Raw genomic sequence first — 12,725 nt, 5'->3', positions numbered from 1 at the left:
AAAGAACTTTAGCAGTTCTATAAACATGAAAGATCTGCTGATTATGCAATCTTCTACTCTAAAACAGAGACCTTCTCAGGTGATGATCTCAGTCAACTCCTGTAAGTCTGCAGTCTTCTCTGCTGCTGCTTTACATGATGTGGAGTATCTAATTCCGTTTTTTAAGATGAATAATTTTACTATCAGCCCTCAAAGTAACTACAAATACACATAGCTCATTTTCCTTTTCATGGACGTACTATTCTGAATTCTTCACAATCCTCATTTCAATGGTTAATAAATGGTATTTATCAACAGAAGTGAACAGGAATGTTTTACAGTATATTGCAAAAAATCAGCTCATCTAAAACTGGATAAATTTAATTCGGAAATCAACAAATCTTATATAAAACTAAATACAGATAATTAAAATCTACTTTCTGACTTCCCAGGTAACTATCTGTAATTTTCACCTACTTACTACACCAGATGAATGTCCCCATTTTAAAATTAATAGGTGGTGTTAGAATGAAAACATTTCCTCAGACTTGGAGAAATTTGCTCCATTTCCATTTTGTACGTGGCTACTTGCAACCTCCTTTCCAGTTTGCCCATAAACATGACTAAGCCCAAACAAGAAGATCCAGCTCACATTTACAGCTTCTTCCTTATTTACAGTGTAAAGCATAAAGATAACATAATATTATGAAGGATTAGTACGGTGTAGAAAGATATAAAGATATGTATCTTGACCTGTAGCAATTCCTGGATCAGGCATATATGTGTGTGTGTGTGCACGTGTATATACACACATTAATCAATGGAAAGCAAGTTCATCACCATTTGAGTCATGCTGCTAGCACTGAATTATCATTCTTCTTGTTACCGCTAGAAGGCATGATTTCCTTAACAAAAAAGGCATTGGTAATGACATTACAAACAGGCTCAGCACCAGATGAAGATCTGATTCTGGCACATCTTACATGAAGGATGGGATTTTCTTCCCCGGTAGTTAGTATTTCGTAGAAAGGAATGAAGTAGTACTTACAGTGATCCTACAAATGCCACATCAAACCAGAAGGCCAGGCCATGGATTAGTCCCGACTGCATCATTTGGAAAACAAAAGGGATTTCCACTCTATAAAGAAAACACAAAATTTTCCCAAAGTAATTTGCAGAAGGTACTGGAAACAAAATCCCATCATCGCCATTCATTTACTGAAACCCATCCTGCACTAATTTCTACATTTCCATTTTTTTTCCAATCAATCTGTGTCTCAATTTTCCACATTTTAAAAATAATATGCTCTTATTTTCAGTCTCAGTAGAATTAGCCAAAGGCACTAATTTAGGTATTAGTTCATTGTGTGCCTAATTTAGGTATTACTTCTTTGTATGCCTTATTCTTCAATAGAATCAAATATCCCACTACCAAAGAGTTACTGCCTTGTTTGTGACAACACTGCAGACTCTTACAAATATCCAGGTTCAATTTTGCTACAGCAAAATTTCTCATTCCCAGTGAAGGATTTATATTTATATTAAATACTGTTCTAAAAGGAAAACGCTCCACTGGAAGTACGACAAACAGAATTACTCTTGGAACCAGAAGCAAAAATTGAGCTTCCTGAGCAAGAGGTAGCTGGAATATTTTCACCTCCAACAAGCATATCAGTGGCTATGCAGTTGCAGCCAAATCTTAGTGGTTCTTGCAGAGGCAAGCCATGTAATTAGCATTTATGCAGACAGAAGCAAATAGCATTTGGTTGTGGTTTAGACAGCATAGGTAAATTCTCTCCTGAGAACTACTGAAGCAAGCCAACACTAGCCAGTTGATACTTGAAAGCAATTCTCCAGATGTTTTCTCTTCTCAGAGTAATTCCTCTCTCTCACTAGACCATGTCATGCATAGTTAGTCATGAGTCATGTTGAAACAATAAGGGTTCTGAGTTTCAAAGACAGCCTGTGATATTTTCCCTTATGTCAATGTCTTGCAAAGACTGTTGATGTAGTCCCTCAAGCTCTCTTGCAACAAATACTTTATTTCAATAATGTACTCAGAAGGACGCTTCTCTGTTCTAATTCTGGGAGATGAGAGGTGCAGTTTAGCATATATGTAAGACTTCCTAACTAAAGATTTGAAGGAACACTGTAGGGAAGTGAAGAAGTGCAGATGACCCTTCTTAGACTACAAAGCTTTTAAAAATACACATTGTAGCACAAAGTCCAGTCAAGAAGCTTGTAATGATGCCACCTTATCAACAGGTTTGAGGTCTTTAAGGATGCTGAAGCAGAGCAACAAAAATTACTTTGTCGCCAGAACTACATGTGTCCCAACAGATAATGCTAGGAAGCAAACACTCTCCTCCTGGGGCCAATTTAGCTCTTTCTATAGGAAACTCCTTTGAACCAATTTCTACTGTTTCACAGGCTCATCAGCAGGCTTTCCCACTTACAAACCATCCCACAGATGAACACTATGGTGCACTACTAGAGGTGTACCAATTATCTTGGCATGCCACCTTCCCCCTTCGGTGTTTACCACTGGCCAAAACCACCATCCTCTTCTACCTCTGAGCATCGAAGAGCAATCACAAAAATGAAGAGTAGGATACTGGTGTCTGCTAACCTGTGCAAATCTTCCTCTGCAGCCTCTGTAAAGTTAACTGTGTACTTCACTGTCCGAGCCATCAGAATTCTCATGTCAAAAGTGTCCTATAGGGAAAAAAGTCACAAGTGTTACCATTCTGTCTTGTCAGCATATAAATGTGCTACCTGTTAGATAAAGTGGGAAATAAAACACCAAATCAACCATCATCCCCATCAACTTATTTTAAATAGTTGATTTTTTTTAATAGTTCTGAATATACTGTTAGATTTTGCACTATTACCAGGATTTAACATATTTGATAGCCTACATACCTATTAAAGACTTTTATTCAATCCACCCAGAATAAAACCTGTCCCAAAATTGTCTATCACTTCTAAAAAATGTTGCTCCTAACAAGTTAGAAGTAGTCAGTCCCTCTAGTAAATGAAAATAACTTTTTCCTCTTCATTTTTCTTTCTTCAATCACATGTCCTATTCCTAATCTATCAGTGTTCACAAGCTGGCAGATGAATAAAGTGAAGCCTTAGTGTAATTTCTTCTCACCAATGAATCCCTGTAAGAACTGAGCTCTGTCTATAAAATAAGGGGAAGCCAAGGAGATGTGTGATTTTTTTAAGAACAGTTTTGTGTGGCTTTTATTGGGCACTGCATTTCTAATCTTCAAGGGAAGAAGAATCTCAACTGAGAAAACAAAGCCAAATGTGTACTTCACACATAATGCAAACACGTGCTTCAGTTCTAATTGACAGTCAAAGAACCAACACTGGGAATGGATCATGCTGTAGTCAAAGATACAGCCAAAATTCATGAAGACAAACGAGAGAGCTCGAATATATCCATTTCAGGCACTGAAAGCAGTAGAGTGCTAGAAGTCACAGTAGCTCTCTGATGATCTTTCTAGGTTCTTTGGCAGGTCGTACAGCCTCCATTCCACAGCAGCTATACAGCTATCGCTGCTTAAACTAGCTAGTTTAAAGTTATTCCAGACTTGTTGCAGTCAGACTTTTTCAAGGTGTCCACACTGAAGCATTAAGTTATGGGTGGGGGGTGGAGAGAGGGTTGGTTTGTTTTTTCTCAAGAGAGTTCAAGAAGGAATTCTCTTGAACTTATTCTTTCCAACTAGGTACAAAATAGACTTCTATTAAAAAGAAAGAGCAAGAACTGCAGATGCTCAATCCAAGGTTCCAATAAAATAAGAATACTCACATATTACAGTATCACCGAATGATTGAGGTTGGAAGGGATCGCTGGAGATCATCTAGTCCAACCTCCCTGCTCAAGCAGGGTCACCTAGAGGACATAGCCCAGGATCACATTCAGGCAGGTTTTGAATATCTCCAGTGAAGGAGATTGCACTACCTCTCTGAGCAACCTGTGCCACTGCTCTCTCACCCTCACAGTCAACAAGTTTTCCCTCATGTTCAGATGGAACTTGCTGTGGTTCAGTCCGTGCCCATTGCCTCTTGTCCTGTCGCTGGGCACCACGGACAAGAGTCTGGCCCCATCCTCTTGATGCCCCCTCCTTCAGATACTTGTAGACATTGATCAGACCGCCTCTCAGTCTTCTCTTCTCCAGGCTAAACAGGCCCAGCTCTCTCAGCCTTTCTTCAGAGGAGAGATGCTCCAGTCCGCTCATCATCTTTGTAGCCCTCCGCTGGACTCTCTCCAGGAGCTTCCTGTCTCTCTTGTAGTGGGGAGCCCAGAATTGAACACCGTACCCCAGAGGTGGCCTTGGGCTGAGTAGAGGTGGAGGAGCACCTCCCTTGACCTGCTGGCAACATTATTCCTAATGCAGCCCAGGATCCCATGGGCCACCTTGGCCACAAGGGCACACTGCTGGCTCATGTTTAACTTGTCGTCCACCAGGACTCCCAGGGTCTTGTCTGCAGAGCAGCTTTCCAGCAGGTCAACCCCCAGCCTGTACTGCTGCATGGCATTCCTCCTCTCCAGCTGCAGGATTTGTCTTTTCCCTTTCTTGGACTTCATGAGGTCTCTGCCAAGGGACTCTGCCCAAGTCTCCAGCCTGTCCAGGTCCCTCTGAATGGCAGCCCAGCCTTCTGGTGTGCCAGCCACTCCCCCCAGTTTAGTATCATCAGCAAACTTGCTGAGGGTGCACTCTGTCCCTTCCTCCAGGTCATCGATGAATGCATAGAACAAGACTGGAGCCAGGACTGACCCCTGGGGGACACCACTAGCTACAGGCCTCCAACTAAACTCTGCGCCACTGACCACAACCCTCTGAGCTCGGCCATCCAGCCAGTTCTCAAGCCACCAACCGTCCACTCATCTAACACACATCTCCTGAGCTTACCTATGAGGACATGATGGCAGACAGTGTCCAAAGCCTTGCTGAAGTCCACGCAGACAACATCCACCCGCTCTGCCCTCATCTACCCAGCCACTCATTCCATCCGAGAAGGCTATCAGACTGGTCAAGCATGATTTCCCTTGGGTGAATCCAGGCTGACTACTCCTGATCACCTTCTTGTCCTCCAGATGCTTAGTGAGGACCTCCAGGAGGAACTGTTCCATCACCTTTCCAGGGATGGAGGTGAGGCTGACAGGCCTGGAGTTTCCTGGCTCCTCCTTCTCAGCCTTTCAAAAGACTGGGGTGACATTGGCTTTCTGCCAGCCCTCAGGCACCTCTCCTGATCTCCAGGACCTTTCCAAGATGATGGCGAGTGGCCTAGCAATAACATCCGCCAGCTCCCTCAGCACTCGTGGGTGCATCCCATCGGGGCCCATGGATTTGTGGATGTCAGGTGTGCCCAAACGATCTCCAACCTGCTCCTCCTCGACCAAGTTAGAGCCTTCCTTTCTCCAGCCTTCCTCTCTTGTCCCCAGGGTCTGGAATTCCTGAGGACTGGCCTTAGCAGTGAAGACGGAAGCAAAGGCAGCATTCAATAACTCTGCCTTCTCTGTATCCTTCGTCACCAGGGCACCCGCCCCATTCAGCAGCGGGCCCACGTTTTCCCTAGTCTTCCTTTTGCTCTGGATGTATTTGAAGAAGCCCTTCTTGTCCTTGACATCGCTTGCCAGACTTAATCCCAAACAGCCCTTAGCCTTCCTTGTCGCATCCCTGCAGACTCTATCGGTGTCCCTATAGTCCTCCCAAGTGGCCTGTCCCCTTTTCCGCATTCTGTGGACTTCCTTCTTCTGTTTGAGTTTCGCCAGGAGCTCCTTGCTCATCCATGCAAGTGTCCTGCCCGCTTTGCTGGACTTCTTACTCATAGGGATGGATCAATCTTGAGCTTGAAGAAAATGATGCTTGAATATTAACCAGCTCTCTGGTTAACTCTTAAAAAAAGTGTTTAAACAAGAATTTGAAAATATTTAAATAAAAATAAAAATTTTTAAAAGTGTTTCACAATACAGGAACTTGTTTGCTTGGCTACTTTCTCTTTTGATTTGTGTATCAGAGAAGAGAAGGGAAAACCCAAGATCCAGTCACTTTTTTAAGAGGTTGCAAACACTGAGGGAAGCTAGTCGCGTGTTGGGAAGAGAGATGTGCACGTTCTGTAGCTTTCTAATGTGCGTATGTCTCTAGATATCTGCTACTTACAGCAAAATCAGGAATATTACACACCGTTGTTAACCTTTGACAGCAGCTCTGTTCACACTTTTCACAGAGCCAGTCACTGACTTTCTATACAACAGCCACAGAGCTTTGTTAAACAAGGACGCCACTGTACCTGCAGGATTTTGTGGAAGGGATAACATAGGAAGAAGAGAAGGGAAAACACAAACAAAAAACCCCAGACATATAAACCTACCACAATAGGTTGTCTGAAGTACTCATCCACAGCTGCGTTGCGAAGACTGGATAGATTGACCCCATAAAAGCACTCTTGGTACCTAGAAACATTAATACATTGTAAAAGGTTTAGGTTAAAAAAAAAAAAATTCTGGGTTCCACTGCATAGCAGAAAGGCCAAAGCACAACAGCTGCCAACAGAAGTGTGGCTAAGTGTCTTTTTCCCTTCCTGCAGTTTGCCAAGCATCCAAATTCCAGCCAACCTCAGCTCCCCTGCTCAGCTTCCCTTCCCAGCAGACATCTTTTACAGCACTGAGGTGACCCAGTTCCCTCGAACAGACACATGGAGGTTTTTCACAATAGACTTCTGAAAGAACCCACACAGACAGCAGAGAATAGGGAGAAGAGTTGAGGAGGTCAAAAAGTTTTGTAAGCCTTTTATTATTCTGGGCTAGTCCAGAAATGGGAGTGGACCCTGGCACAAATTAAAAAGGTGCTGAAGACCCCTGTATTACAAGTCTGGTTCTTTTTATTGACATAGAAGAGGAAAATAAAGGTTATCTTATACCAACTGAACAGCATTGAACACCACCACCACAACAATATTTTTATCTTACCAATTTATGCAAATGTTCATTTAATGCAAATCCAGCCTACTTTCAGCATCAGTTTTGAAGCTGAAATACACATGCCTACAGTAAATTCCTCAGATCCTGGGCACGACCCTCTTATCAACTCCATGAAGTTAACGGGTTATCTATTTTCAGATGACATGCACAAAATGGGATGGAGAGGGAAAACAGCAAGAGAGCTCAATTTCTTGTGATGAAAGTGTTATCTAGATGTAAAACCACGATCTGATGCCTTCTTTTGAGTCTTCAGAAGCACTTAAAATGTTTGTCTCCATTGCTACAACATCATACATACAGCTCTTAAACTATCGTTACTTCTTGCAAAACTAGATGACTGGACCTAAACCAGTTTAATGACACCCTCTAACATGAATGAATTCTGCATTATTAGGTCAATGCTATTTGCATAAGGGGAATATGTCTGGATGACCATATCTGAGAAGGCATCTTTAAGGAAAGAACTAAAAAAGTACAAGAGAGGAAGTCAGCTGATACCACTAACTGCAAGTGATCTTTTATCCTTTTCTAAATGCTTGCTGTACTGTTTAACTGAGTCACCTACCTGTCCCTGATGAAAAACACAGACAAAATACACACTATTTTTTAACAACTTGCTGTATATTTAGGCTTTATGTCTTTCTACCTTTGCAAGGCTTTTGACAACAGAAAGACCAATCTGCTCTTCTATGATAGGCTATGCATTATCACACTTTTTGGAATGATTCCTGGTAAATACAAATTAATGTGCATCTCTGAGGCAAAACGGTAAACCGACCTGTATGCCTGAAGAGAAACACAGCCAATGTATACAGCCTCATCATTATTATTATTGTACAGATCCAAGACAATAATCCCAAGTGTATGAGAAATATGTAAACTTTCCTTTGTACAGTAAACAGTCTTGACTAACTGCTGCATCTAAGGCTAAAACACTCACCCAGATTTTTGGATAAGATTTTGGAGGCTTTTCAAAGTCCTGGTGCCTTTACCATAGGCTAGTTTAAATTACAAATCCAGATGCTTCTTTGACTCTTTTGTTGAAGTATTATTATGCAAAGTAGTGGTTCCAAAAAATGTGAGATTTTTCTGCTAAGACATAGGGCATTGTCTTCTTTGAAAACAGTTTGCTAAATAGGAAAGGGTTTACTATACACAAAATACATCTCATGTTCTGAGTACAGTACAAACCTGTACAATAAAGGAAAGCTGCTTTTTTTGAGGCTTGGAATTTGATGTTTACAGAAGTACTAGTTATCATCAGCTAGCTCCTGATGGTATATTTGAAATGGCAAAAAAATCCCAACAACAACAAAACAACCCCCCGCCCCCCCCCCAAAAAAAAAAAAAAAAAAACAGAGAAAGCGCTCTGCCTAAAGTAGGTCTGGACATTGACCTCCATTCTCTTATAGTTCTGGATCTATTAGGATATGCAGTCTCCTTTTAGTGTTAAGAACCTGAATGTCTTAGAGTAGTGCAGAGGCAGTACCACTGCACTCTTACTCAAAAGATTTTGATCCCACTTTTGGCTGAAGACAGAAGAAGCACTAATTTGTTAGTCTTTAGAGTACACTACAGAAGTATTTAATCGTCTTGCACAATCAATGTTTTGTGCATGTATCCATACAAAAGTACAACCGTGTGAAACAGGGGGATTGATAATACAGTCCTCCACTTAGGGGCATCTCAAGACAGCAATAAACTCTACTGTGGTGGCCAAAACAATTTTGTCTAGCAGTAAGTCAAACAAAACCTGATACAAGAGGAATCTCATCCAAGGTAATTGTATTACATTTCTGTAGTTAGTGTAGTTGAAATAGTCTCATCAAAAATAAAAAAAAGGATATAACAAATATTTGTTAAAAATGGGAGACATCCTTTTGCAAAGATGGGCAGAGGAGAGACTGCTGTACTTTGGGGCTTAGACACTAACCTGATCATTATCATAATTATGAAGATTTACTACAATTTGGGATAACAACAACGACAGAAATATTCTTGGTAATTCTTGGAGAGTAATTAGTTACTGCAGCAGACTTGAAAGATTTATTTTTCCCTTTTCTATAATTCTTTGAAAGCCTTGTAATGATTGACAGACAATTCAGCTGATACAATGTGTAAGCACAGAATATCTGGAATCAAACCTTGCCTGTTAGATCCAGAAGTTCTGTATTTTTTTTAAATGCAGATGGCATATTTGCGTTAACAAACTATAAGGAAGTAATGTAGTTGAATTGTACCATTCCCACTGTACAATTCTGAAATAACAAGAGGCAGCAGATTTTCTTCCATCACCACCAACATTACTATATACCTCAGTGTGAACACTGAGATACATGCATACACTGTAGCTATCCTACAGGTATTCCACTTGTCACATAGAGATCTTACACTCATTACAAATGCAGATGAAGCATTCCAAGCAGCCTGAAATAGAATGCTTTCATATTGGTAGTAACACCTAGTCCTGTACAGACCTGGAAAAAAAAGCTATGTTTCTGCGTTGACTACTAACTAGGTGTATGTTCTCTTCATTAAATGATGAGGAAGCTGCCTCTTGGCACGACATGATGCTCACATACAAACAGAAAGAGCAAGAGCTTAGGGGAGAGGGATCAGAATTACGCTTAAGATATGAAAATCTACCAGAAGTTACTTCTACTTTCTTTTTTTTCAGTCTCTTGGCAAGAAGAACACAGTTGCATTTACCCCAGTTCTAGGCATATAAGCTAGATCTTGTTCAAAGTATACACCTGTACTCTCTCTCAGCTTACGCAGGTAAGAAACTGGCTGAATAGGATAACATGGCCAGTAAAGCATTCAACAAGTAAATCCATTTTCTGTCACTCATTTAATCCTTATAGGATAAGTAAGGTTTTGTCATAGGTGTACTTCAGAGGCAGAGAGAAGAAGCCTTCGGCATAAAAGAAAATTTCTTCCTTAATCTAAGAAACCAATGAATGTATTTGACGAAATCAACTTAGTGTTCACAATCCACATTGCAAGTTGAAAGAACGTAATAAGTATAACCTTGCAGAAGATTTAAAAATAATTAATTCTGGAGTTCCACTGCACTTTTTATCCAAGAACTTCCAATAATAATCTATAAATGATTAATTTATACATTAATTGTTCTGTATCCTATCAAGGAGGTATTTACAAACCATCTTGCCCTTTTGCTGAAATAAAGTATCTCCATTTTTTCTTATTAGAATACTGCTGTTGATGTTTCCTCCTAAATAAACCACAGCAACAGCTCAATAGAGGATATTAGCATTAGGACACTTCATGGCAAAAGAGTGCAGATTCTAGTTGAAGCTGCATGAAAAATTTAGGCAAACAGAAAGTAACTACCAAACTGGAAATTGTTTGAGACAGGGGACTTAATACCCACTCCATGAGAAAAGTGCCAAGGAATTTCTGCTGTGCACAAATACCTGGAACTTCCTGCACTACAATGCTCACCATTTGCAGCACACTATGCTTTGGTGTAGCAAAGGAAACACTACCAACCGATTCACATTCAACTTCTTCTGACTCTGGACATGGAGACAATTTCTTCTTCAAAAAGAGACTCAGCTGGCTCCACCACGTCCTGAGAGATTTATCAGACTCGCACAATAAACACTATGGCTACAGCCCAGAGCTGTAGAAGTGAACATGGAAAACAAAGAATACTCTTCCAATATTGACAGATACTAAGTTCTATTTTATATTGAATCAAAGAACCAATTTAATTTTTAGCTATTACTGAATCTCCAGGCAATAAAAAATAAAATAAAATAAATAATCATTACCAAAAATTGGCTCTGGAGTAGTGTTCCATGTACAGCTGCTCATCGGAAAAAGGAGCCAAATGAATGTCACTAAATGTTGGAAACATCATTCCTAGTAAACAAAAGATAATACACAATAGCAACGCAGAGTCCCAGAGACATCTCTATAGGAACGTCTTGACTATCAAGAGATCACCAGTTCAGAAGCACTAGTTGCCAAACACTTCAGATAGGTTAACATTTATTTTCATTAACATATGAATTACTCAAGTCTGAATATATTAAAGCAGTCAATAACAAAAACAACCCATAACAAGTGGGTTGGACAGACCAAGAAACTTCATAAAGCCCTATTATGGTCCTATTTCAAATGAAGTGAAATGCTACCTTCTCTGTATTCTCCAATGGAACATCTTGTTTGCTTAGACTTTGCTCAATAAACATAACATTTGTGTGGAGAATTTTCATTAAAGCTTAGATCTGATCCCGAGTTAAACTGCTGGCTATGGTTTGGTCAAATTCAGAAGAACTGCTGTTAACAATCTGAAGCAGTTACACGTACCTCACTCTCTTAGGCCTTTTATCTAGCAATCTCACAGGACTTCAAAACAAATACTGCAAGTTTTACTCACACAAGATATATGTTACAAATCTGCTTACAGATGCTGAAATTGCAGCACGGAGAATTTTACATGTATTAAGTGGCAAATTAGTAACTGAGCAAGGGATGAAACCCTGCTCTATTAGCTTTCAGGTATGTATTTTCAGCAAGAACTCACACACTAATGTCTGCGGAAATCAGAGGATTTTCTTCAATTTTTTTTTTTATAGTGGGCAGTGCATCAGACTGCATAAAAGGAAGCTCTTGTATTCTATCAAGTACATGTCAGTGAGAAGCAGGGAACAAAGGCTCATCTTTGGACCACGCAGTAACATGTCTCTTCAGACCCTTTTCTACCTGATATAAAACATGATGCATAGCTGGAGGAAAGGAGGAGGGGAGGGAAAAGGAAATTTTTGGCAGGTACATTGTGTAGGAAGAGTCTACAGGAACTTAAGAAAAGAGTAACACCCACTCACAAAATAGACATGCTTTTAAAAACTGGCTGTAGGGAGAATATTGATAAGTTTGCAGAGAGGAACTTCATACAGAAGGTTTCCAAACCTAACCGATCATATTTCTGCTACTGCAACTTACACAAAAATTCATGATTTTGGCACACTTTGTAGACAATCGTTAAGTTTAACAATCACTGCATAAGGTGATTCAAGTAAGTTAATCACCCCCACTGTACAAGTAAGGAATCAGAAATTGAGGCACAGATCTTCAAAAGCATCCACTCATCTTTAGTCCTTCTGAGAATGAGCTGCCTGAAGATCAGTTTTCAGAAGCCCTCCTCTGAAACTGGGCCTGAAGATTCTAAACTAGAGACTTAAGATCAGTGGATGACATTTGAAAAATACTACCCAAACATGTGGAAGTTGAAAGAAGTCAACAGCAAAGCCAGAATTAAAACTGATTAGCACCTGACCTTGAGGCACAGACTCAGTCTATGCTTTACAAAATTTCCACCCTGCAGTATTTTCATATGAGAAAGGCTGCTTTTAAAGGATTCTTTAAAGAGAGCTTTTAGAGTTCATTTTTGGCATTCATGCAGAAGAATTTAACATAGAGCGACTGGATGCTCAGATTTGCCTCACAAAGAGCATTCCCACAAGGCCTTGGATCTTAAGATTCCCTTGAAAACTCCTCCAAACAGAAAAGGAATGAAATACAAAGAACTAAATGCTAGGAATCTTTGACATGCCACTAAAGATCCTAGCATTAGCGTATTGGGAGAAGCCCAATGAAAGGATGTCAAAACAATTTGAAATTAATAGTTTTTCTAAATAAAAGAGTTTGCAGTTTTTCCACAGAAAGGTCATCATATCTGGTGATCCTGCTCTCATCTGCATTGCACTGCTTGGCATTTGAG

The 12,725-nt window shown here is 40.2% G+C and overlaps 1 protein-coding gene across 5 annotated transcripts in view; it reads right to left on the bottom strand.

Annotated features, from left to right (window-relative positions):
* LOC104149843 (histone-arginine methyltransferase CARM1) overlaps positions 1 to 12,725 on the bottom strand; it is a 79,220-nt gene that overhangs the window by 6,574 nt on the left and 59,921 nt on the right. For all 5 annotated transcript variants that reach the window (XM_068928971.1, XM_068928970.1, XM_068928973.1 and 2 more), the window contains 4 exons: positions 10,771 to 10,861; positions 6,364 to 6,445; positions 2,609 to 2,694; positions 1,028 to 1,117 (listed from right to left, as the gene is read on the bottom strand). In XM_068928971.1, the coding sequence (XP_068785072.1) occupies positions 1,028 to 1,117; positions 2,609 to 2,694; positions 6,364 to 6,445; positions 10,771 to 10,861 (349 nt within the window). The remainder of the gene's footprint in view (positions 1 to 1,027; positions 1,118 to 2,608; positions 2,695 to 6,363; positions 6,446 to 10,770; positions 10,862 to 12,725) is intronic.

Source organism: Struthio camelus, chromosome Z (assembly GCF_040807025.1).
Source record: "Struthio camelus isolate bStrCam1 chromosome Z, bStrCam1.hap1, whole genome shotgun sequence".
In the NCBI taxonomy this organism is placed as follows: Eukaryota; Metazoa; Chordata; class Aves; order Struthioniformes; family Struthionidae; genus Struthio; species Struthio camelus.
The sequence above is the reverse complement of the archived record's forward strand: the minus strand, read 5'-3'. Positions and strand labels throughout refer to the sequence as shown.